At 28.9% G+C, this 26,608-nt stretch overlaps 1 protein-coding gene across 2 annotated transcripts; it reads right to left on the bottom strand.

Moving 5' to 3' along the window:
* Positions 1–8,308: 8,308 nt before the first annotated feature.
* LOC132945946 (septin-7) lies at positions 8,309–25,295 on the bottom strand. Of its 2 annotated transcripts, XM_061015784.1 has the most exons (11): positions 24,741–25,295; positions 13,802–14,000; positions 13,554–13,739; positions 13,158–13,398; positions 12,856–13,075; positions 12,579–12,768; positions 12,348–12,507; positions 10,575–10,619; positions 10,268–10,403; positions 10,051–10,205; positions 8,309–9,964 (listed from the first exon to the last, which is right to left on the bottom strand). In XM_061015784.1, exons 1-11 carry the CDS (start codon positions 25,029–25,031, stop codon positions 9,916–9,918), a joined length of 1,872 nt encoding a protein of 623 aa, XP_060871767.1. In that variant the 5' UTR covers positions 25,032–25,295; the 3' UTR covers positions 8,309–9,915. The 2 variants fall into 2 exon arrangements, with proteins under 2 accessions (XP_060871767.1, XP_060871768.1); XM_061015785.1 differs by lacking the exon at positions 10,575–10,619 and having other exon boundaries at positions 24,741–25,292.
* Positions 25,296–26,608: the final 1,313 nt, after the last annotated feature.

Raw genomic sequence — 26,608 nt, 5'->3', positions numbered from 1 at the left:
ATGCCTGAAAAATGGGGTGGAATGTGCTTTTAGATTCTGAGCGGAGCGATGAATATATTGATTTTACAATGATATGTGTTTTTTTTTTTTTTTTGTCTGTGTGATGAAACTGCTTCGATTTTCTTCAACAGTATCTTGTTTGATGGGAAAGTGAATCTAGTTGGTGCATTTGGGAGGTCAAATTTTAAAATTCTCAATAGTTTTCAAAAGCGCCGGGAAAAACAACATACAAATTAGGGAAAATGGGAATTTTTACGCAAAATTGGTTTTTGATAAAATCAGTTTTGGTTTTTGGTGTTATTTTAAAATAAATGACATTTTCACTGGTTGTTTATATTTGCATTTCCTATACACGATAAAATTTTCAAAATATTTTGATTATTTTTGAACTGTTTAGGAACATTTTCAGTTTCCAATTTTATTAGTCTTTTTCTCTATGAATGTCAATAAAACATTATTTGTTGGGTAAAACAGCTTAAAAATTTTATGCAAGGCTCCTACTATATTGTTATAATGACATTTGAAAAATATTAAAAATCCTTAGTCAAAGTTTTTATTTATATGCATTTTAAGTTCAAATCTTGACAAAATACGGAAAAATCACGAAAATTAGCATATTATTTGAATTGAGAATTCATAAAAATTTTTCTTTTTAAATCTAAGATTTGAAAATGTAATACAAAATTCCTCATAAGTTTGTCTAACTTTATCAAAAAAAAATGTCTACAAGTAAATCAAATGTACATACAAATCAAATTAAATTTTTATGAGCGTTTGAAATTCATATTTTTACAATATTCACTCGATTTTTCATGTAGCGGTTTTGTTATTTTATTGTTATTCAAAAACGAATAACTGTAGATACATGAAAATTTTACTGAATGCTTTTAGTTTCATTTTCTATACACCATAAGGTTTTGAAAATATTTTGACTCTTTTTTTTGGAACTGTTTACGGACATTGTCAGTTTTCAATTTTTTTAGTTTTTTTCTCTATAAATACAATCAATACAATTGTATTTATTGAGTAAAAAAGCGTAACAATTTAATGCAAGGCTCCTGATATGTTGTTACAATAGCAGTTGAAAAATATCAAAAAATACATTGGTATAATTTTTTTTACAAGCATTTAAAGTTCAAATTTTGACAACATTTAATAATTATTTTGTAGTTAAAAATGTATTAAATGTTCAACTTTTATAGCTAAGGATTGAAAATTTAAAACAAGGTTTCACGTAAATAGGTAAATATATAAATTACTATATTCACAATAATATCATCAAATATACTTAGTAATATCATAGGCTGACTGACCGTTTTCGCTCAGAATCGTTTTTCTTATACAATGATATTATATCATTGAATTCAAATTTAACATCATCCAATACAGTGACCCACTTGTAACCTAGTGTACAGCAGTACGACATCCACTTACCCACATTTTTTTTTTTTTGAAGAAACCAATAGTTGGTAGGTAGTGCAAGTCGCATTAGTGTGTTTTTGAAATCATCTTGTCTCATGTGACAAATAAAGTTCAAGCCGCCATTTCACTTATAACAGCCAACAGGATAAAACGTATGAAATAAATTAACACAGAATTCGTTTACTTATTGCAACTATTATATTATAATATAAAGTACTGACATATATTTTATTATTTCAAATGAAAACACAAACAAGAACTATAGAATACATTTACTCACCTATTATTCTTAAACATTAGCTTATGTACACTATAGAATGCGTCATAATTTGACTGTATACCCAGAGGCGTTTTTACGATTTTGGCACATCTTTTTTCTCAGTTTCTTTTTACTCATTTCTACAAAAAACTTTTAAGCCCCCTTTTTACAATTTACTTTTCTCCGTTAAAAGTGCAGGACTTGAAACCGGTATAAACCGTTAAAAAACAGAAACTGAAAAAAATTTGATACCGGTATTATAATTAAAAACCAAAACCGAAAATACAATTTAAAAAACGGTATTTTTTTTTAAAATCTTTGTATTTTAACATTTTGAAAAGTTTACTTTACACCAACAGGCGATTTGAACGCTTGATCCGGTGATTCAAAAAATGAATAAACTAAAAATGAACGTAAATAGTCCAGACCTTGACACCGATATTAAATCCAAAATTGAAACCGAAAAAAAATTTGAAACCAGTATATAAAATCGAAACCAAAACCGAAATTTCCTAATACTGGTATTGAAAAGTTTAAACTAAAATCGAAAAAAATAAAACCGGTACATACAAAATCAAAACTGAAATTTTTTCAATCCGTTTCAAGGCCATGTAAAAGTGATAAGCCAAAATGTATATTATTGCATTTATGCTTCAACTAATTTAGAAAATGCTTTTATTTTATCATTACCACTCTTTTTATTCCTAATAAAAAAGTCAACCTTAATAATCAAATAAACAAATTATTTATTTAGATTTTTGCCTTTTTTTATGACAATATAATAAAATACATTATAATATATAGAAATATGTATAGAAATCTAAAAGATATTATAAGAAAGATGCAGGTTATCACTAATATAATTTCTCAACACGTTCAATAAAATTAAAATTAAATAATTTTTTTTTTTATAAGCAACGGTTAGGTTAGGTTAGGTTAAGTCTTTGAGGACTAAGATTTTGGCGCCCCGGGGTGATTGCTCCCTGTCGCCTTCCCCCCTAAATACGCCACTATATATACCTTAAAACAACAAGGAACTCGATTCGTTCTAAGACGTTTTATTGGTACTCAGTTCGTATATTATGTTGTATTACAATTGACAAAACTTTGAACGTCCAAGCACTCCCAACTCTTTATTTATTTTATAGTATTATGCATTTTGCTGTTGGTCCAAATGTTTGTTGAATCAGTGTCGTCTTTAAAATTTTTTTTTAATACGCATATTTAAATACTTTTATGGAAGCCACAAACCCTGTCTAGAGACTAACCAATTTAATCATAATAATATTGAATTTTAAACATGCAAATGTATACCTTGCAATTTGCATGGTTCAAATGACACCACGAATATGCCTATAATATGTATTTATAGCCAACATAAAAAAAACTAAAAAGTTAAAAAATTAACGCAACAGTTGTTGCATAATCTTTGTGATGGGATCACTATAAATATTATAATACGTCTAATATGTAAGGTTTTGAGACTTATGTTCATAAAATGTACATAGGTAGTGCCGTGTTCATGTTACAGGTTATGTTAATATTTGGATAATTTCAACAATAGACGGATAACACAACATTAGCTGCCATGAATACTATTAATTGTTGGCCGATGTTAACATTAACCGGATAATAATATGATATTAGCCAAGAACTTTTGGATAATGTCTTACTACAAAAATGCATCGTGCATGAGATAAAATAATTTTAAATTATTAATAATATAATACAATAATAAACGAACATAGTATTATAAAGAAAGTAGAAACAATAAACTGTCTCTACGAACTACGAACTACGGATATATACCTTATACCTATATTGTTTCGAAGATCAAAAAGCGATATAAGTAGGTACACTTTAACAAAACGAAAAAATCATATCGGTTTTTAAAACGTAGAACACTTTTTGAGAAGAAAATATAATTTGATTCCAGCTGATAACAAAAGTCTTAATTTAAAAAAATACTTGCGAACGTGCGGTTGTAAAAAATTCGTAGTTATTCGTTCCATATTTTCGAATTCAAGTAGGTACCTATACTACCTATAAGCAGGCGCACATTCAACAAATCTTTAAAAATGTAAATATTAAAAATGTATAGGTACATAGTATACCATATTTGAAATCAGATGCCAGTACAATAAACTATAGACTGGTCGGGGACTTGGATTACCTGCTCACCCATGTAATAAATTCATAGTATACTCCAGGGATCCTTCCTTCAAATTGCAGAGAAACAGTGATTAACTGATACGTACCTATATATACATTATATAATATCCAAGGCTGGGCAAGTTAACGGTTTTTTTTAACTCGTTAAGTTAATTTATTTTAAAATAATAAAGTTAAATTAAAAGTTAGTCGTATTTTTTTTCGTTAAGTTAAGAATTAACTCTGAAAAAAAATTAACTTAGTGTAAAGTTAAAATTTGGGAATTTGCAAAAATAAAAAAAATTCCAGACACATAATATGGTTTATTATAATAAATCTATAGATTATTCTATAGATAGTTTTTCTTTACACTCAAGAAAATTACTGGGGAAATTTAAAATGATACATCAAAGTAAAAACCCATTAAAAAATTTGCATTATTCTTCGGACTAAAATTAACTTGATTTAGATACTTTTGAAATAAAATTAACTGAAAGTGAACACGTTAATCTTGAAAAAAAAGTAACTTATTAAGTTAAAAGTTAATTTGAAAAAAAAGTAACGAGTTAATTAACTTAACGTTTTAACTTAATTTTAACTTTTAACTCGTTAATGCCCTGCAGCCTTGAATTAATATCTACCTATACTACATTGCTACATATTATTATAGATGGGTACCATATATAATATATCTCGGTGTTTCAGTATTTCACAACCTAACTTTTAATTATAACCTAAGTTTCCATAGAAAATTACAGTTCCGCCTAAATATATAAGTTTCAAATTTCTCAACAATAACTGCACTACCAAGATGGTAGATAATGACATAACTCAATTTGACCTTTATAAAGAGATAATGGTAAATGGTGTCGTGATCCCTTAAAAAATTAAGCAACATTTCTGTTAGTATACTTCCTACTTAGTAGTAGGTATTTATCATTGGACATTGGACAATGAATGGTTTCCACTTCTGTTATTTTTTCTGTTAATGATATTCTTTTACATATTATATTATTTTTACTTGATATTTATTTTTGTTTTTGTGTACCTACCTTCATATTTCTATCAGATTTACTTATTGGCTATTGCAGGGCCTTAGCATAATGGTATGGGTTATAAATATTCAACCAAAAATATTAATGTAACTGATTTTTACTATAAGTTAAATCATCACTTGTTTTCTATTTAACTTGTAACTTTTACATAACTAACATGTAACTTACATGTTCTGTATTAACTTAACTCATATTAATTAACTTTCTCATGCCCCACAGAGGTCCATTACGTTTCTGCGATCTATACTGTATAGCCGTATATGTAATGTATAAAATGTACCTATTTAACTATAATAATTATAGTTAAATATAGTTATGTTAAGTGTTGGATAAATTACTTTTAAAAAGTAATGGAATTAAGTTACTCGTTACTTCAAATATTTGTATTTAAATTACATTTGCGTTATTTAAAATTATTTTTATCACGTTACGTTACTTTTTCATTAATAAAGTAGTGCGTTACAAATAACGTTACTTTTTTTCATTATTTTTTTTTAACCATATTCAATTCATATGATTCAATTATTATGTATATATTTTACAATCATAGACCTAGTGGTCTATTATCACTAGACCTATTATAGTATTATGTACAATGTACAAATGTACAATCATCTTACCTATATGGCTGTATAGTCATAAGTCATAAATAATAATTAATTTTTATTACATTTTATTTTTAAACCGAACTTATTTTTTCCTGCTAATAAATTGATAACATTCATTTCTAGAATGATAAGTAATATTGTTAACTATTATCGTAATCAAAAATAAATATAATTGATTTTTAATTCTTCTGGGATATCCTATCGGCTTGTTTTTGTAATAGGTACTTTCAAAACTATTATTTTAATAACGTGGAAAATAACGCGATAGAGCGTTACTTCATAGAAATTACTGTTTAAAAGTAATTTTGTTACAATTGCGTTACTTTAAGTAAAATGTAATAAAATTACTGCTGCGTTACTGAAAAAGTAATTGCGTTAGAGTAATTTGTAATTTGCGTTACGTTACTATTATAGCCAACACTGGTTATATTATATACCCTACAGGACTAGATACCGATTTTTAATACCAGTTAAAACCGTTAAAAACCAAAATCGATACCGAAACCGAAATTGAAAATAATAAATACCGATAACCGAAATTGAAAATAACAAATACCGATAACCGAAACAGGAAAAATATTTTCGGTTACAAGCATTGTATGGCCCTAAAGGTAGGTCGTAGGTATATTGTAATCATATTATATTATACACCTACCTATAGGTAAAAATGTTATGACGTAATATTAATTTAAATATGTACTAAACAGTTTAGCCCTCGTAAAAATCAGAAAACAGTAGATTGCTGGACACTATGCAAAACAATCACTATAATATTGGAGGACCAGTAGTACTATCTACTACAACTGTCTACTATACTAGTGATCATAGCCGCTTTTTTGAATTTCAGACTTCGAGTGCCGTTCGATGGTCAACAAATAAATATACACCCGTGCGGCATGTGTGTTTGTTGAAAGGAATGAAAAAAAATGAATGGAAAAAGGTCACATTGCGCACTATATTATATAGGCTGCAAGTACCTATATATTATTATGCACTCCCCAAGGTACCCCATCGAAACGAAAAGAGTTCAGTTACTGCACCTTACACGATATAATATAAAATATATAGTCATATAACTTATAAGATTTAGTATACCTACCTAAATATCTATATGCCCAACCCGCATAGTATAATATACACCCTCACTCGTCTTTATGACATTTTACGACTGTAAAGCGCGCGTATTATATTGTTAAATCCAGTCGTAAAACCCGTCCGTCGTCGTATTATACGTATTGGTAGCCTACCTAAATTATTGTTATTATTGTAACATAGCTATACAGTCGACAGACCGACCGACACAATATCGCAAATAAAACATCCTCCCCATGACTATTCCATAGTTATGCAGGAACTCAGTCTCATCATCTCACTGGCTGACAGCTGGTGATTAACGGACTAAGATATAATGGACTGGAAACGAGCAACTTATCACGGCCACGAATGTAAGTAAAAGAGGCAAAGTGCAGAGGGTCGCAATGTGTTCTTACGAGTTTACAGCGCCCGCTGTATAAAACACGGACTAAGATACAAATTGTGAAGTCAAATAAAACCACCGGTAGCGCTGAAAACTTCAAGAACAGTATACTTATCAGCTAAGTGACACCTTTTCGTGGCCGTCCGCCGACCATGTCGTTTCCAATCCATTATATCTTAGTCCGTACTCCGTGGCTCTAACCTAGTTTTTGAAAAAACTGGTGGATATCGTATTGATGCTCTCTCACTTCTTTCGTTGGTCAATTTCAAAGTTCCTTCTCGCACTACCACTACCAATTATGGCAAAAATATTCCCTTAGCCGCATGATGCGGTTGGCCAATGAGAGCACAATTTATAAAAACTGATAAAATTAAAATTAGGTGTACTACTATATATATATTATTATTATTATTATTATTATAATTAATAAATATATAATTACCTAACAATAACCATGCATTATACCTATTAAAAAAACCAGTTTTTTTTTAAATTGAAAAAATATAAGTTATTTCATAGCCACATAAGTAGTTAGTAGTCTTTCTGTACGACTGCACCTAACACTATTTGCCCATGTACAGTTGGGAATTATTAAGTAGATGAGCTCAATCCAATAATTTTTAAGCTACATTCCAAGTGCAAAATTACTCAACCCAGACTCGCGGGGCCCCCTTAACCAATTCCTAATTTTTCAATACTACATCTCACCTTAGTTACAGAATTTTAACTTTATTCTATTCCAAATTTCCAAATATAACATATTTAACTATGTGTCTATATAACATGTAAGTGAATATGGATTTATATTTTATATTCACCTTATTTTTCAAAATTTATATTGATAGAAACAAACAATACCTACATATTTCGGTAGGAAATAAGAAAATTATAAATATCTGTGATAATATCTTAATAATTATAATTTGTACTTCAGACGCATACCTGTCAATTCTGAACACTGATCCACAGATATTTACAAACTAATGCCCAAAATAATTTTCATTAAAATTTGGAATGGATCTAAATTGTTGTCAAAATGTAATAAAGAAACTGTGACCAACTTTTAGGTAATCCCGTAAAGTTTTGGGTTTTATAAAGCATAATACTAAAATAAATTATGTTCATAACATAAAGTATATTAGAACAATATAAATAATATATTGTATGTAGTAAGTACTAAGTTCCATGGACTAGGTATTCATAATGAATTATTAATCAACAACCAACAATAATACATATTATAAAATATATGGAATTGTATTTATATTGATAAATATTATTGGTCAATATTAAAAAAAAAAATTAGGTACTTCATTATAAAAAAAATCAAAATTAATTATTATTAAGTACACAGTTTTTAAAAAAAACTATATTACATAAAATAAACAAATCAAATAAATATTATTAATTTCTATAAAAATGTAATTGTTTATATAAATCAATACCAAACATACAATAATTTAAAAATTTAAAATATAAAGAATGAATAAGAATACTAAAAATATTTAGTTTACGTAGGTAGTTAAGTATCTAAAAGTTACTAGTTATTTTCTTAATGGTATTTAAAAATATATTTACAATTTACCGTATGGTTTAACAATATTGAGTAGATACTCACGGTGGAGGAATAAACTTAATGGAAAGCACAAAGTTGTTATTTAACAATGAAATTGAAACCGTGCATGACATATCGCTCACTATTTCAACAGTCCAAAAATGGTAAATTAGGTATTGTAAATATAGAAATACACATATTTATAAGTGTGCATGAGTTTAAAACATAATTAATATAAAAGATAAATATTACAGATACCAGAAAATTAAGGCAAGATTCATTACAATACAATAGTAAATGAATTAATATATATATATATATATATATATATGTTAAATCAAAGGTTAAATTCATACAAAAATAAAATGTTAACATATTTTTTCTTAACAATATTCCCAACTAAGACATAAATAAAAACTATAAAATACCAGTTTGTAAGTTTGTAAAGTAAATACTATTGGATGGACATAATGTCAGGGCACTTTAATTAATACTATTGTTCATAGGTTTTCAAGCAATAATACAAATGTATTGAAACAATAATATACTAAATACAAGATAGAATTTTTTATTAAATAAATTCAATAAAAACTTTGAGCAATGCATAAACAACTTTAATAATGGGTTTGTTCGAAGATTAACTATTTAAGGAATGCATTCAGTAACAATTATTATTAAAGTTGCAAATTTAATTTGTTAAAAACTAACAATTAAAAATTATGGTTTTCTGAACTTTAAATTAACTTCTATTGGGAAAAAAAAGCAAGTTTAAAAAACAATAATAATACTTTTGACATGTTATGTTAATGTTATATAAACTTAAAAAGAAAAATATGGCGATTTCTTGGAAATAGAGAACAATACTTCACAGAGTTGTCATTATCAATTAAAATTAAATGCTGTTATTACTGGAATGAATAAAATAGTTAGTTGGTGTTTGCTTAAAAATTACGGTTTTGATAAATTTTAGGCAGTAATATTCATTTATAATTGGATTACACAATATTGAGCTTCATTTGTTTAAAATCTAAACACTATGGAACTGAAAAACAATTTGCCTATGATAATTGTATAAATACTTACAAATTATTTCATTACTCAAATAATGTGTATATTTATTTATAAACGCATATTACAATGTTCAATGATTGGATAAGATTATTAAGACTATATCATTAAAACTAAGGTAGTAAAAAATAAAAAGAATATTGTTATGATAAATGTGGTATGCACACATTATTGGTAACAAGTTTGACAGTCTAAGTTACATTACAACTGTTCAAACAAGATTGTACCCGATTCATACAACTTGGTCAAATAATAATTAGATAAATAATAGTAATAAATAATAATATGATTTTATACATATTATTATGGCACTATTCGTTTCAGAATAATCCTTTTTTCTTGATTTTTTTCTCTTTTCCATCAGTAGTTCTGAAACACAACAAGTTAACTATATTGTATCAATCTGATTCATTAACTAATAATTTACAATAATGTATGTAAGAAATATGACATACTCTCTCTCTAATGATCGCCTTCTCAGTTCGTCAAGACTTATACCACTGCTAGATTCCCAGTCTCTGATTTCTAATTCAAGTTGTCGACGTCTTTCATCCAATTCACTAGCTTCAGATTCTAATCTCTTCAACATTTGTTCATTCTTTTGTTGCAACTGTTGAAAAAGAAAATGTTTATATTTTTTGAACTACATCTTAGTAAAAACCAAACACTAACAGCAATTTCTGAATCTTTGAGTTTCTGCTTTTTTTCTTTGACTTTCATCTCAAACACTTGTTCCATTTCAGTTTCCATTTTCTTAAGTTTGGCATCATGATCACGTTTCTCGTCTTCCATTTGGGCTAATGGATTCCTATCATTAAAAACGACAAAAACAAATTATGTACATTCAAATAAAACAAGCTTAGAATGCTATACCAATTACAATGTTTCTTTATAATCTTAATTTGTTGTAAATTTATTGGACTAATTTTTGGATGAGGTAAAATGTATTGTTTCATTCATACTATTAACTGAAACTTACCAAACGGCAACGAAGGAATTGTTGATTGCTCCTGGGGCGCACGAGCTGGACCAGTGTGTAAGAAAATAATAATAATTTTTTTTTTAATTGATATTATAAAACATGATCAGTATAATGGTTTTAAAAAAGCTTGTGTTCACATAAAAAAGCGTTCAATGCTATGAACTACAAAATACTAATCTAATTACTTTTCTTATTAAACAAGAATTATGATTAAGAAGTTCTTAACAATTTCCAACTTATACTCATAAATTAATACTTGAAAATACCATTCACTAATAACATTATATTTTATACATTTTACTTTTTTCTCAAGATACATATCATTTTTAGTAATTTTTAGTGTCATCTCTAGGGATAGGCGATAAAATTACATGTTTAACTACTAACAAATCAATTAATCAAATAAACAAGTAATATTTGTATTAAAGATAAGATATTAGACGATCATAAAATTATATAAAAATGCAATAATTAATTAATGAATCAAATTATTTGATTATTTTTAAGCAATTATTGTATAATAATTGCCGTACTCTACTAATCTATCATAAATTTCTTAACAGACTTTAGTAAATGGCCCATCAAAAGAATGATTGTTTCATTAATATAATTAATGCTCACAATGCCATATTATTATGTATATACTTTGTGTCTCATTCTCATACATGAGTAACCTCTGATGGTGGGCTTATGCACATGGTGGTGGAAAGGGAGTGGATATAAGCGCTATCACTTTATTATTATAACCAACACCTAGCTCGCGGTTTGCTAAAATTAACATGGCAAACCTTTTTTTCAGCCGCAGCCAAATGTTTGAAATAAAAACTGATTTATTTAGGAGTATTTTCTAACCAAAACGGACAAAAATCTATTTCTGCCTGATGTTACTCTTGTAAATTTATGACAAAAGTATGAAAGAAAATTTGTATTCCCCATTAAAATCTATTTTACTAAGATATCTCTGTAATATAATATATCTCTATACTATATTTAACTTATGTTTCATTTTAATTTAATTTTATAAAATAAATTAAAATATCTGTTGTATTACATTATACTAAAAACATATATATAATAATTGATAATAAATAAGAAAATATTGAATGAACAACTAATGAACAATATAAAAACATTCATAAATGTTTACATCAGTGTATCAAATAAAACAGTGACAGATGTGTTATTTTTTCTGTTAATAACATAATAAATAATATGTTTTTTTATCATTTTTATCAACCTTTGTCGACAAGAGATCAAAAAAAATAAAATATTCTGATGACTATCTTCAACTACATTTTGGAAATATTATGAAACAATAATACACCTAACCTACTACACAAGCAAAATTTTATTTTTTAAATAAAATAAATATTTTAGAAACAACTAATATACCTACACACATACCTATATTGGTTAGGGTTTTTATTTAGCACTTCAGTATACTGAAATTCTACATTTAAATTAATTTACAGCATATTTAGACTTGAGACAAGAAAAAGTTATTTTTTATGGTCAAAAAGCCCATGCAAAACAAATAAAATAGCAAACAAAACAAATATTTTAAATGGTTATAATGAAATAAAATATATTTATGCAACTATTGTAATTTTTTCGAGGGTCTCATCCAAAAATCAGCCAAATAAATGATAAACAGATATTATTTGGATATATAGAAGATGGGATATTCTATAAATATGAAATGGGGCGCAAACCACAACCTTGAAAGGTTATCAAACTTGATTACTCATATACCATAATATATTAACTCACTTGGTCATTCCTTTAGGACCATCGGCTGAGAAGCAAGCCAATTTTCTAAATCTGAAGTTTTCGTAATGCACATTACTAGTCACTTCTTTTAGATCTTGTAAATGTGTTCTCAATAACATATTTCTTAAGGCAACAAAATCACAATGATCAAGATTTTCCACTAGAAAATATAAATTCAAACAAAAATTATTCATTACCTATCATACTTGAAGTGAACTTGAGTGTGTTTACCTTCAACTAAACCCCAAGGATACTTTCGACCACGTACTTTCTTTCCATCCACTTCGTGAACTTCGGTTGAACCAACTACAGCAAATGGTACACGTGCCTTAAGCTTTTTTAAATTTTCCCGATCTTCATCTTTGTCAGAATCAGGGAAGTCGTAAATTTTGATTTTATGCTGAGCAATTTCTTTTAAAATCTAATAATAGTAAAAATAGTTTATATAGAATATTAAACATAGTTTATCATGTAAATATAAATCAGCATATGTAAAAAAAATGTAAACCTGTTTTTTGTACTCTGTCACTTCATCTGGAGTCATTGTATCTGCTTTGGAAATAATGGGAATTATATTCACTTTGTCATGAAGTCTCTGCATAAATTCTACATCTAATGGAGTCATTCCATGACTATTTGACTCCAAAAAATATAAGCAACAATGTACACGGCTATCATGTTGTACTTTTCTATTAACTCTGGATTCAGCATTTAAGTATTCTTCATACCTATCAATATCAAAAAGACAATTAAAATATCATACATTATAATTGAATGACATGTAGGGTTAATAAAAAAGTTTATATTTACCTGGACTCAATATATTCGAGCACCGGTTGCCAACAATCTGAATTGTCAACAGCATCACCAAACCCTGGGGTATCAACTACCGTAAGTGAAAGATTAACGCCTTTTTCTTTTAACAAACATCTGTTAGTTTCAACTCTTACTGTTTTGCCAACACGTAAAGAGGGACCCGGATGTTCTTTGCCATATATGTCAGCTAAGAACATTGTGTTAATTAGGGTGGATTTTCCAAGACCCGATCTACCTATAACAATGTTTATATTAAAATCTAACATAAAAAAACACCTAACACCTGTTGACACATAAAATACTAAATGGCCAGTAGGTAGGTATGATATGTAGTAAATACAAAAAATATAAAACAAAATTTAAATCTGTGCAAAATTCTAGTAAACTTACCAACAACCATGAGAGTAAATTCAAAGCCTTTCTTTACAGCTTTGCGATATACTTGATTGGGTAGATTGGCAAATCCAACATATCCATCTAATTTTTTCACTTTCCTATCGTTAACCTTTCCGGTTCCTGATTGATCTGTTTTTAAAAGTTTTTCTTTATTTTCTGTAGGCTCCATCGATGACTCGACTATTAATTTAAAATCAAAACATAATTGAAGTGAAATAAATAACAAAAATCATAAGACATACGTTTAACAACAACAGGTACACGTGGTAAATTCATTGGAGCAGTTGATGGTAAATTTGTACTTTGATTGGTTTTTATACTGGTAACAGAGTTCTGATGGGGCACCGGAGAAGTTGAATTGGCATTTGATTGAACAGTAGACGGAGTTCCACTGTTTGCCGATACGTCATTCTTGAAGAATAACTCTCGTTTGCTTTGTAACTAAACAATTAATAGTAAAGATTAAACATTTTAAAAAGAACAACAAAAAAATTAATCAAATGCTTAATATCCTACAATCTTAAAATATTTTATATACTTCAACACTAAATTATACCAAATTGTTCATGTTGAAGTAACAATTAAATATTTGTATAATTAAAAGTATTTAAAAATCAATGATGATAATTATTGGTAATTAATAATCTCATAATATTAAAGTACCTAGCTATATATTTATCCACTATGAAAAATAATAATTTAATGTGTATGTACATAATATGTATGAAAAATTACGTGTACACTTAAAAATGTAATAATTATTGTAAGTGTCAAAAAGTCGAATAACCAATATGTCAAATATATGCACGAAAAGAGGTATTCAAATAAAGAATCTTATATATTATTATTGAAACTATGATTGCATACAAACCAATTGTAACTTGGGCGCAATAAATACGATTAAAAGGCTCAAGGGTGGTTGATTAAGAGTTATGACTTATGTGTGATGACCGTAGAACAATAGCTAATCCACATAATAACTATACTCTTGAGAAGGATATGGATAATAAATACTTAATGGTAGGTAATACTGTAATAGGTATGTTAAGCATAAATTAAGATTAAATATAAAGTATAATAGTAACCTAAACACCGCATCAGCAATATGGTATGAAAATAATCGTAACACATACTAATAGGTACCTATAGTAGGTAGTCACTCGGTTGTATTATTATTAATTTTAAAATATATAAAAAATTATAATAATAATAATAAATAATTTATAAAGTAGAGAGGTGACGATTTAATAATTATTATTTACACAACATTACAAATTACAATGACCGACAGAATCTATATTCTATAGATATGATTCACCATAGTACCACACACACATTGCTTTCTGTATACTATTATGCACATTAAATTTTATCTCTGTTTATTACTCAAACTTGACTTATTTTCACGCACACGCACGCACGCACGCACGCAAGTACAATACGAGTATAAATTAAATATACTTGAAATAAACATGTGTAATATAATATTATGATAAACAATAATGAGTTTAAAAATATTAACAACTCTAATAAAAATATATCACAACTATGAACTAATTAAATGATTTAATATATTTTGCTACCAATACAGTGGTCCAAGAGTGACGCAAGTCAAATGATCATGTGCCATGTAATTCATTTTTAACCTAGTTTAACTAATCTTATATTTAGACATTCAGTCAAAAAACTAATAACTAATTACAATTTATCACTATGTATTTCAAAATTGGACACAATGTTATATTTTTATAAATCTCGTGCCTACAAAATACCTATAACAAACTATTTCACGTACGATAATATTTTGAATACATTTTGCGCTCGTGCAGTTAACAAAACTATTTGAAAAACCCTTATGAAAAAATAATCCCCGAAAATATTCCACGGTTGTACCAAAATCAATTCAGCGGGTTTACACAAAATTTTTACTCCATCACGTTCCAGAAAAATCACAATGGCATTATAAGATTCTCAAACATAATAAAATAGCTTATCCATTTATCACTGCCACACTCATAATGTAATTTATTGTATTTTCGACTCATGATTTAAATTACATTTTATAGGCGCAACACTATCAAACATTAAATGCATGATGTATAAATTGTATACTAAAATAGTTTTATATACATATAATATTAAATGTATTTTGAGGTAAAGAATATTTTTCATATACACAAATTACATTAATCTGAATTACATTTTTTTGGATCATTATAGAATAGATTAAATTAAAAATTAATAGTAATATTTAAGACCTATATATTACATTAATAAGATTAATTGTCCATATACGTTAATAAGTCATCAAAACCAAAATTTATGAAACATAGGTATATCAAATTGTAACAAGGTAAGTTGTAATTAATAATTGTATCATAAAATTAAAAATGTACCTACATTTACCTCCAGCTAAAAACATTGAAATACCAACAAATATAAGAGAGAAATAGAGAATAACAGTTAACAATAATTAATCAATAATATTTGACATTTGTCTGCGGTTATAAAAACAATGTTATTTTTTCTTGATTTCAATTATTTTGTGTGCTAAGCGCTATTAGAAAGTATTCAAACTATATTTGTTTTTATGGATATATACAGGAAAATAAAATAAGATAACGTCATTAAAATGACTAAGTAATACAAATATTATTATTTATAACATTAATCCGGAAAAGCTATGATCTCAATCATGTATGTTCGACGACCACATGATAAATTATACAACAATGGTTCTATTGACAAATTTAATTTTCTCACAACTTCATATCATTCAAAAATAATCTTTATTTTGATGTACTAAGGCGTGGTTAATATTATAATTAGAGCGCGGTGACGTAATTTCTATGGAGAAGCTAGTAACACAGAAACAAAACACATGTGAAGAAACCTTAATAAGGGTTAAAGCAAGAAATCTGGGTGTAACCGAGGTGACATTCCCCAAAAAAAAAAGTTATTATGATACTTCGATTATTACATACCACAAATATTATAATAACCCCAAATAACACATTTAATGATAAGGTAAATATGGAAAATGTATGTTAAAAGTTAAAACAAATATATTTTGTATATTTCTTGATAATAATAATTGTTCTCCATTATTTTAACGATAGCACACGAAATGTTTTGTTTTCATGATTATATTTGTCGCATACGTTTCCCCACAACATTTATTGGCTATATTTTCTATGGGATTTTGTTTGTAGGCACATTAATTAATCTGCATTTAGAACACCTTCGTGGATGTGGATTGAAATATCTCTGAAATATAACTTATCATAAGAGCATCTCCGAGAAATGTATGCACTATTACACTATGCATTAAAATATTGCATACTTTAGAAACATTCCTATACGTCCATCAGATTCCGATCGGAAGATACAGCATGATGTATTTTTCAGCAACAATATGTAAACAGTAAACTACACCAACCGACCAGCAATGTCAAAATTCGATTAAATTCGTAGATATTAGTGAAAAATGCCTTCAACGATTTTATCGTTGGCGCCTGTCTCGTCCAAAACTATACTTTTCCGTTTCACACAACAATTATTATTCCGTAAAAATAGTTAGCAAACAAGGTTATAAACCATATTTCAGTTATATTTAGACAAGGAACACTTAGTGGGTGATTGATCTCTTCTTTTTGAGATTGAAATTTAATTCTGTATAATATATAAATTATTCATTTCACATGAGTATTTATTAAACAATTATAATATGTCATGTACTCACGCAGAACAATTAATATCTCAAAAAATCGAAATGATTAATGTTTTATATTTGAATTCAATAAAATATACTTAATTAATTTGTATTTGAAAAAAAATATTCATACCTAATATAGGAATGTACCTAAATAATTGACTACAATATTAGGTACCTACACATCAAATTTTTTTTTTCATTCAAAATATAATACCGAACAAATATAATATTATTAAGTACTACCTTACAAAAAAAAATATTATGTTTCACTCAATAGTAATATAATACTGATAATGTTATGTATATTTTATTATAAACCCAAGAATATTCAATTTGTCATTTTCCAGACAAAACCCCGATAACAGCAATACAAATCTTGGTAGTTTAATAATTCACCTATCAGTAACTAATAACTAATAAGTAATAAGTAATAAATAATAACTAATAAGTAATAACTATATTAGTTTGGCCGCTGATGACTATGATTTCATTAAATAAAAATAATATTTATCGACATTGTATGTGCTTCGAGTATTGTATTCAAGTGCAACCATAGTTTTACATATTAATGATATGGATCATTAATCTATACGTCATTACAATATATAAATCAATAAAATGTTTACTGATACTAAAATATAAAATAATGAGCTCATTGCATAATAATTATATTATGCGTCTCATTTAGCTTTTACCAAACATTAATCTAAGTGTAAAGACTATAGATACAATAAATTAATATTCTGCCATTCATTAAAATAAGTATAACTTATACATAATAATATATTATATAAAGTGTCTAATTTTATTTTTACTTCTAGAAAGTGTATTATGAATAAAATTAGGTACTTTTTATCATAAGTATTATTATTTATTTAATTTTATAACAAATTATGTTTATTTATTATAAATAATAATAATATAATATTCATTTTAATAAATTTTACGTTGGTAAACATAATAATAGATGTAATTTAAAGTGGAATACAAAAATGTATTATATAAAAACATTATTTTCTTAGATTGATGTTGTAAATAACCATAGGTTTTGCTATTTAAGTCAGAAAAAACAGAATAAAAGCGGCAAATTCTATAAAACAAAATTGTTAAAAATTATTATCACGAAAATTAATAGCACGTGGTGTCACAGTGTAAGGATCAAGGTTAAAATCAAATAAGCGAATACACCGAGAACCATTCTTAAATATTAGTCAGCTGTGGTCGCCATGGTGACGCTTACGCATACGATCGATTTTTCTCCCCCGGAAAAGCAACCAAAATCAACAATACTGTTCAGAGCAGCCCTCTGTAGTTTTTTTTACATTTCAAGGTCAGTATTCTGTAAAATTGCTAGTACGAATTTCACTACGGCGGTATTAGTAGCTTATCTCAATACGACAATACTTATGTATTATACAAAGTTAGGTATACGTTATAACTTTAAGCACTTAGGTAACTACAAAAACTATAAATATTTTAATTTATAACACTACATTACGTCTGCATTACTGTGATATGACATAACTACATACGTACCCACCATATTGTTTTTACAATATGAAACATAATTATAATATTATACTATTACAACAGTAATACCTAATGGGTATTCTTCACTTATAAAATTAAAAACTAGTGAAACAAATTGAACACTAATCGACATTAAAATGTTAAAACAAATAATAACAACAACTTTGATGGATCCAAATTAAAATTAAACAAATGCAATTATAGGAATCTGTATAACAAAATATAATATGTACTATGTAGCAATAAAAAAATATATAATAGTAGGTACACCTATAATATTAAATTAAAATAGAGTATTCATAAAACAATTTGTAAAACATTAATATTTACGTATAATAGTCTATACGTCAAGATCGTCAAGTCACCAAACTTGGATACAAATTGAATCTGACAGACCATATACACATCGATTTCCTTAGAATGTATACGTCACGTACTGATACTAAAATATGTGTTTAAAATTCATGTTTTTTTTTATCTCTCTTATTAGAGTACATACACGTAATCGAATGTTCTAAAATAAACATACTGATAAGACAGTACAAAACGTTTAATGTTATACAAACGCACAACAATAGCAAGCCAAAATGAATGATCCCATTTAATTTAAATTTGCACGAGGCTATTGCTATTAACCAACCGAAAATTTAGAAATTTTAGTACCTAGTGTAATAAAAACCACAAACTAAGTTGTACATTATGCTTGCACTACCTAGCGAAAAAAATAATGTGATCTTCAGTTATAAACAACAGCCACTATTAAGATTATTGTTTAAGTATAAATAAAACTACGGTTAGTTAACTAAAAAAATAATATGAGAGAAACACGTGTATGCATAAAATATGAATTTAACCCCTAATACGCAAAAAAGTACCTAATATTAAAAATGGCATATTGACATCTATGAAATACTAAGGTCCAGAAAAAATAAAACAGAATTGTCGTCAAGTGGAAACACTCAAAATGTTCTTTTAAGTTCTTTTAGTGGAATAAGCAAAAACAATAATTTAAAACAACCTTGAAACACTCATTTTAGCGATAAAAAATTATGCATGCAGTCGACGAATTATTGAGATTTAAATGTTTTAATTTTGATAGTCAGTCTATTGCATGTGTTCTGTTCATATACAGCTTGGTACTCATTCAAGGGATCATAAAAATATAAACATCACATTGTCAACTAGGTAAATAGTACATACACCTATATTTATAATTTATATGTATGGATCAATTTTTCAATATTAGAAAAACACAAAAATATTGCTACATATTAAACTTTAAACGTTAAAATGTATCCCTCCTCGATATAGCTAAAAAATTCGATTAAGTATGTATTACAAATTTTTAGCATTTGTAATTAGTAATTACTCATTTTAAATTATGCCTCAACTGCGACGTATATTGGTAAACACCACTGCAGTTGTACGATTTCGCTTCACCTTCCCTCTATGGTAATATTAGGTACCATTGAAAATATAGCTTATAAGTGTATGACTCATCATCTGGTTTAATATCAGAGTAATAAAGTCAAGTTTTTCAATAATTTATTGCAACCAACGTGTATTGTATACCTCTTAAAATCTATTAGACTGCTCCAGGTAGATGTATTAGTAAATACTTAAAGTGTTTGTATATTACCCGCAAGATATTTTTTACAGTTTTTACAAATATGGGTACATATTTAACATCAAAGTGGGTATAATATAGCATTATAAACAAAAAGGTGCACAATATAAAATGGACATACTTGATAATTTTTAACTCTATGAATCTAATCAAAAATTAATTTGTAATTGTTCTATAAGTCTCTAGTTTTTATTTTAGCAAAAAACAGTAGATATTATTCGTATACAAATATTACAACGAGTAATAAAACCTTGGACATTAAATACGATATAAAAATGAAAAATCCTTAAATTTATCTCACCATCGATTAGCCACTAAATTGGACAACACTTTTTATCATTGATAACAAGAATCTATCATTTTCAGTTGAATAACAGTAACACGATAAATTAAAATAATAATGAACTAGTTGATTATTCTTTAAATTTTGCACTTTCGTCAAGTTCACAAACTAAAATTATATCGTATTATAATTTCAAGTTAAAACTGTATTAATTGTACTAAACTGTACTAGTTATAACTTATAACTGTATTAATTATAAGACCACACAACTGTAGATCAGCACACATCGTTAAGGAAAATTCGAGAAAATAATAAATAACCGTAACATTTACTATAATATGCAGATATTTTTCATAATGTAATATCATTGACATAATGAATATAATAGTGACCTTATAGATTATACTTAGTATCAGCAATTCTTACAACAAAGAACCTTTATAATTACTAAGATTAATTAAAAAGATTTGGAAATCATGGAAATTTCAAATATAATAATATACAATGCAGTAGAAATCTAAACAGCTGTACTGCTATGTAGTAATAAACAATATTATACATAGCTCTCAGTGAAATATCGATTTAAATAATAAAATATTGATCCGGGCAAATCGCAGAAAAAAATCCAAAGTATAGAAGGTAATACTTATAAGATGCTTAGAATGAAGCAACAAAATAACAGCAACCCTTTTTTAGATATGTAATAATTCAATGAAATTCTAAAATACAACGAATTTACAAATAATAAAATAAGTAATACGTAAATGAATTAATGACACAATATATAAGCGTGATGACTGATGAGTGTGACGGTGACGCTAAATTTAATTAAATATAAACAATTTGTAGTAATAAGAATATATAGTCACATTTTATAAAATAATATACCGAACTTAATATTTTATTTTATTATTACAATTATTAATATTATCATTGAGAAAGCATAAAAAATTAATTAATTGTTGTACTGAGAATTTGCTTCATATATTTACAGAGATGTTTCGTAACACCGGTCGTCTACACAGATATATTATAAAATTATAAATATAAGTTTTATAACTGTTTAACTCACGGTTGAAAGAAGAGTTAAAACTTAAAATAGCATAATGCATATTGATTTAATAATCAATTATTATAAAATGTATCAGCCCATTGAATGTCACTATACCTTACTGTTACTAAAATGTCACAAACCAACCAATAGAAATTGTACTTTATAATTTGGAAAATAAAACAGGTTTTATATTTAACAGTCACGTGAATATATATTTGCAGGTGGTAAACATTCTTTGCGAATTCATAATTTCGAACGTTTAAATGTTTACTTTTAAAATCAATAAATCTTAACTTTTAATAAATGTCATAGAATTCGTTTTTAGTTTATAATGTGGACAGTTGAAAAACAAAAACCAGACTAATAAATTGTTTTACTTAAAAATATATTCATTTAAATTGTTTATATTTTTAAACGTGAAACTTAATGTTTCTAACCTTTCACGCACAGTTAATTGACACGGTTATTATAAGAATTTAAAATTGTAATATGTTCAAGGGATATTAAATGATTGGGATAGTTCTTCACCAAAGAATAGAATGGACTAAAAATCAAACCTTTAATTGAAAAGAATTGTCCATTAACTAAACATACCTCGGTATCGACTGATGAGTGTGTCATAATGACTACGCAACTACTTCCATAAAAACTCACAATATAATAAAAAATAACGATAAATCGATAAATTACTTTCTGGCAAAAACACGTGTGACTCAAATAAACCAGTTTATAACAGTCGTATTATTGTGCTACTGTTTGCCCGGTGTAAAATATATTATTTGCAATGGGAAGACCTCGTCGTCAAGTAGATGTGAAAGCTTCAGCGATACCGTTCAGAAAGGTCGCGGTAGCGTCTCCTCGTTGGTCGGTGTAATACAATTTACATCAAAGGACAATAACAGTGGGACCTCACAGCTGAATACAAACAAGGTGACATGCCGTTGGTATCGGAGTAAGTAATAATAATAAAAAATGTACACTATATAGGGCAGATCGACCGCTGCAACGAAAACATATTTAACTATATACGGAGAGTTGAGTGACCGGGGTTTCACGTAGCTCTACATATTATTATAAAAAGAATAATGATAATACAAATAAGATACCTAATATATAATAATAACCGCACAATAGATATGCGACACGTGTGCGAGTTTAGTATTTTTTGACGATAATGGAAATTTCTTTATGTGTCGCTCAAACAATGCAATCGTATCTGTTGAGTATATCTTTGGGCTCGAGCGTAAATCTCGGCCAGGGAAGTGGGTAACCGGTAAAACTCACCAATCAAATTTCAATGGCTTAACAATAATTTGGAAAATGTATAAAAAAAAATCTACTATTTTGATATTGGATCAATAGTTATACTTATAAATTTGTCAATAATTTGTAGTAGCAGCCAGAAGAGCTTTAGACCGTGTACCTTCTAAATTCTAGCAACGCCACGCATATCCTCGACGGGGATTATCAAATTTGAATCTAAAAACGTGGGTTTGAAATAGTGGAGCAGACGAAACGCGGCAAAATTGCACGTCAACACTTGTCGACATACAGGTGGTGCACAAACACTGGTAATATAATAATTGATAAATAGTGTGATTATTGGCCAGCGTCTATATTATAATGAGTAATGACGGAACAACTGCAAACCGATTTAAATGTATAACACACGTTCACATATGGCAAGCACAAACAACACTGTGCAAAGTATCTGACAAATGACGAGTGTGATATTATACTGATATGTGTTGGGCACGACATTGATGACAATGATATTACAATAGACTGAACGCCAAAAAAAGAGACAAACTACAATTCAACTTAACTTGGTTACATCGACGACACGATACGATAATTTATAATAGTTGTAACAATATCGTCATCGTCATCATATCTACCTACCGACGGATGATGAAAAGGGTAGAAAGAACATTAATAAAACTAATGAAAAAAACTGACGGGTTTCTCACGGATTATAATTATTATCATTCCATCTGGAATTTAAAAAAATATATAGGTAGGTATACGATGTGTTATTATAGTTATACACGCGAGTGTGTACTCCTAGTGCTACACCGGGCGTGTGTCGCTCTTTTTTTAGTTGCTAAAAGGGGAAGAATAAACTCGCGCGGAGCGGCAGAGAAAAATATAAGATAATATTATTATAACCGTTCTTGTACGAGTACAATATGTATTAACTCTGTTTGAATAATCACTCCAGAGTTCACGGCTTCCGCGGCTCGAGTGTGTCTTATCTACGTCGATTTCCTGCACAATTTGTTGTTTCATTCCGACCAGCGCAAAAACACGATAATCATTGTTGAAGTACCTAACGAGCGTATATTGATTGTTGTGAAAATATAACCAAACGAGAGAGTTTACACGTGTGCACAACACTACGCGATTGCATCCGTCGGTCGGAATATTATCACCGCGGACGTTGATTAGGTGGTTAATTAATTTAGCGACAATACCATATTACATGCGGTCGTCAGCGAAAGAATTCGATAACGAGACGTTTAAAAAATAATATACATATTATAAACCGACCACCTCCATCGACCGACTTGTATCAAGGTTGATTTATATACATGATATTATATTATAATGTGTCCACCTTGGTGGCATACATACGCAGCACTCGTGGCCCGAGGTGCAAAATAAGGATAATTGTTATTTCCAATCGATGGGAATAAGTGAATAACATAGTTTTTTCGAAACGATTTCAAATAATAATATTTTATACGATCGCGGTGTGTCGACGAATCGCACGTGAAACGCCTTAGGTAAGGGTGTGACCTTTAAAAACCGATAATTCTGGGGGGGAGGATGCACCCCCGCGTGATCTCAACGGATCGGGAAAACAACACCCTACCACCCACCCAAAAGACCATTACTCAAACCTAACCCCACGCAACAAAATATGTGGTGGGGCGCCCACCCGGGAAAGACTACAACAAGAAAAGGCTTGCCTTGGTGCCGAGCACGGGTTTGGGCGCGGTGACTGGTGGCGGCGGTCCAGCCGGGGACGACTGGTGGTGCTGCTGGTGATCGTCAGACGCTGCCGTGGTGGCGGTGGATGAAGGCGGCGGCGGTCCGCCCTGTTCGAAAATCCGCTGACGCTGGGCCAGGCGTTCCATGCTGGCCAAACGGTACGCGGCCGCCGCGCTCGGCGTGTACGACTTGGGCAACGTCGGCGGGGGCGTCGGTTTGGCTACTCCGCCGCCGTTGACGCCGTCGCCGCCGCTTTCGCCGTTAATCATAATATTATTAGTATTTCCCCACGTGAGGCAGCGACGACGACGACGACAAAAAATTAATTTTTTTCAAACAAGAACACTTGCGAACGACTGACGAGCGCGAAACACGAGTAGTATGCGACACTCGGCACACCGTACTGGAAACGCGCCACCCACAACACGGAGGGTAGAAGTCCCGCCGAATGCGTAGTCGGTGTCGTTAACGTCGTTGTCGTCGGTGCGTCGTCGAACGTGTGCGCGGCGCGAACGCGGTCTCTTAACTGCGCCGGCCGCGGATTGCTCGGTGCCCGCCGCCCGGTGGGCATGAAGTCGGCGGCGGCGGCCACGGTCGCTAACGCGCGCGCGCTTGGGGACGGCGGGATTTTGATGCCGGCGCGCGCCAGATGCCCCGTCGACGGCACAGTGTTGCCACACGGTAGGCGCGGCGCGACGTCTTCGTGAAAAGAGCACTAGTCATTTTTTTCTGACAATCATATTATTATATTTATGATGATGACTATATTATATCGCAAAAAAATAAATACACAAATACTATATCCGTTCGCAAATCACGTTCGGGGCATTTATAAATTGAAATATATTATGTACACTTTAACTGCAGGCGACTAGAGTATAAAGAATTAATATAATATTTTGCAGAAATGAATACTAACACGACTTCCCACACATGTTCTTTTATTAAAATGATAATTAAATATGCGTATAGTATATGCAGTTGAAAACTCGCTATGGGTTAATTTTGTATACCTATTCAAATTTGCTATAATACCTACATTTTTTAAATATTATTGTTTAGGAATAAGAATTGCCGATTTTATAAAATAAAAACTTAACGACACTTTCAAACAAATCTACCGTTTATTATTTGTGTAACCTAAATATGGTAAAAATTCTGTATGACTGTGTCCAAAATGTTTGTATTATTCCTATAATATAAGATGTACAATATTTTACATTGTACCTACCTATTAGATATAAATTATACGTCATTCATCAAGAAATCGATAAATAATTCCATAGAATTATAATTCGCAAGATTAACTACTAAGATTAAAACTCATTCAGTTATTAAAATCAATTTTTTTAAATAAAAAAAATACCAATATTATGCACTATTTATTTTCGATAGTCATTTTTAAAGATATAACCCCAATGTTAAAATCAAAAAATTACCTGTACAAAGAACCAACAATAGAAGAACTTTCTGTTCTAAAACTTTGCTACAGGAAACTTTTGAATCACTTCATTATTCTAAAAAAAAATGGAAAAATATTTATTGCTAATTAAATTAATTTAACATTACACTGTACGCTCAAAAGTCAAAATCCAAATAACAAACAAACATATAAAACTTGAGATTTAAAAAATAAACATAAGCACAAGCGTAAGGATCAGTAAAAATTATGTTGCTAAGTACAATAATTATTATTATATGAGACATTTGAATGGAACTGCCAATTAGGAAAAACGTACTCTGTCGTAGGAAGGAAACGATGGTATTTTACACATAATGTAATGCTATCCTCCAATCGAGACAACGATAAATCAACACCACTACAACGGATTATTTTCTGTTAAGA

Source organism: Metopolophium dirhodum, chromosome 5 (assembly GCF_019925205.1).
Source record: "Metopolophium dirhodum isolate CAU chromosome 5, ASM1992520v1, whole genome shotgun sequence".
NCBI classification, from domain to species: domain Eukaryota; kingdom Metazoa; phylum Arthropoda; class Insecta; order Hemiptera; family Aphididae; genus Metopolophium; species Metopolophium dirhodum.
Note: the sequence above shows the minus strand (reverse complement) of the source record. Positions and strands in the feature narration are given on the sequence as shown.

Coding starts and splice junctions, on each gene's coding strand:
- LOC132945946 (XM_061015784.1), bottom strand. CDS start 25,031: ATGATTAACGGCGAAAGCGGCGGCGACGGCGTCAACGGCGGCGGAGTA. Junction 10,620..12,347: donor GGTCCTAAAGGAATGACCAA/GTGAGTTAATAT, acceptor ACACTGGTCCAG/CTCGTGCGCCCCAGGAGCAA. Junction 9,965..10,050: donor AGGCGATCATTAGAGAGAGA/GTATGTCATATT, acceptor GTTGTGTTTCAG/AACTACTGATGGAAAAGAGA.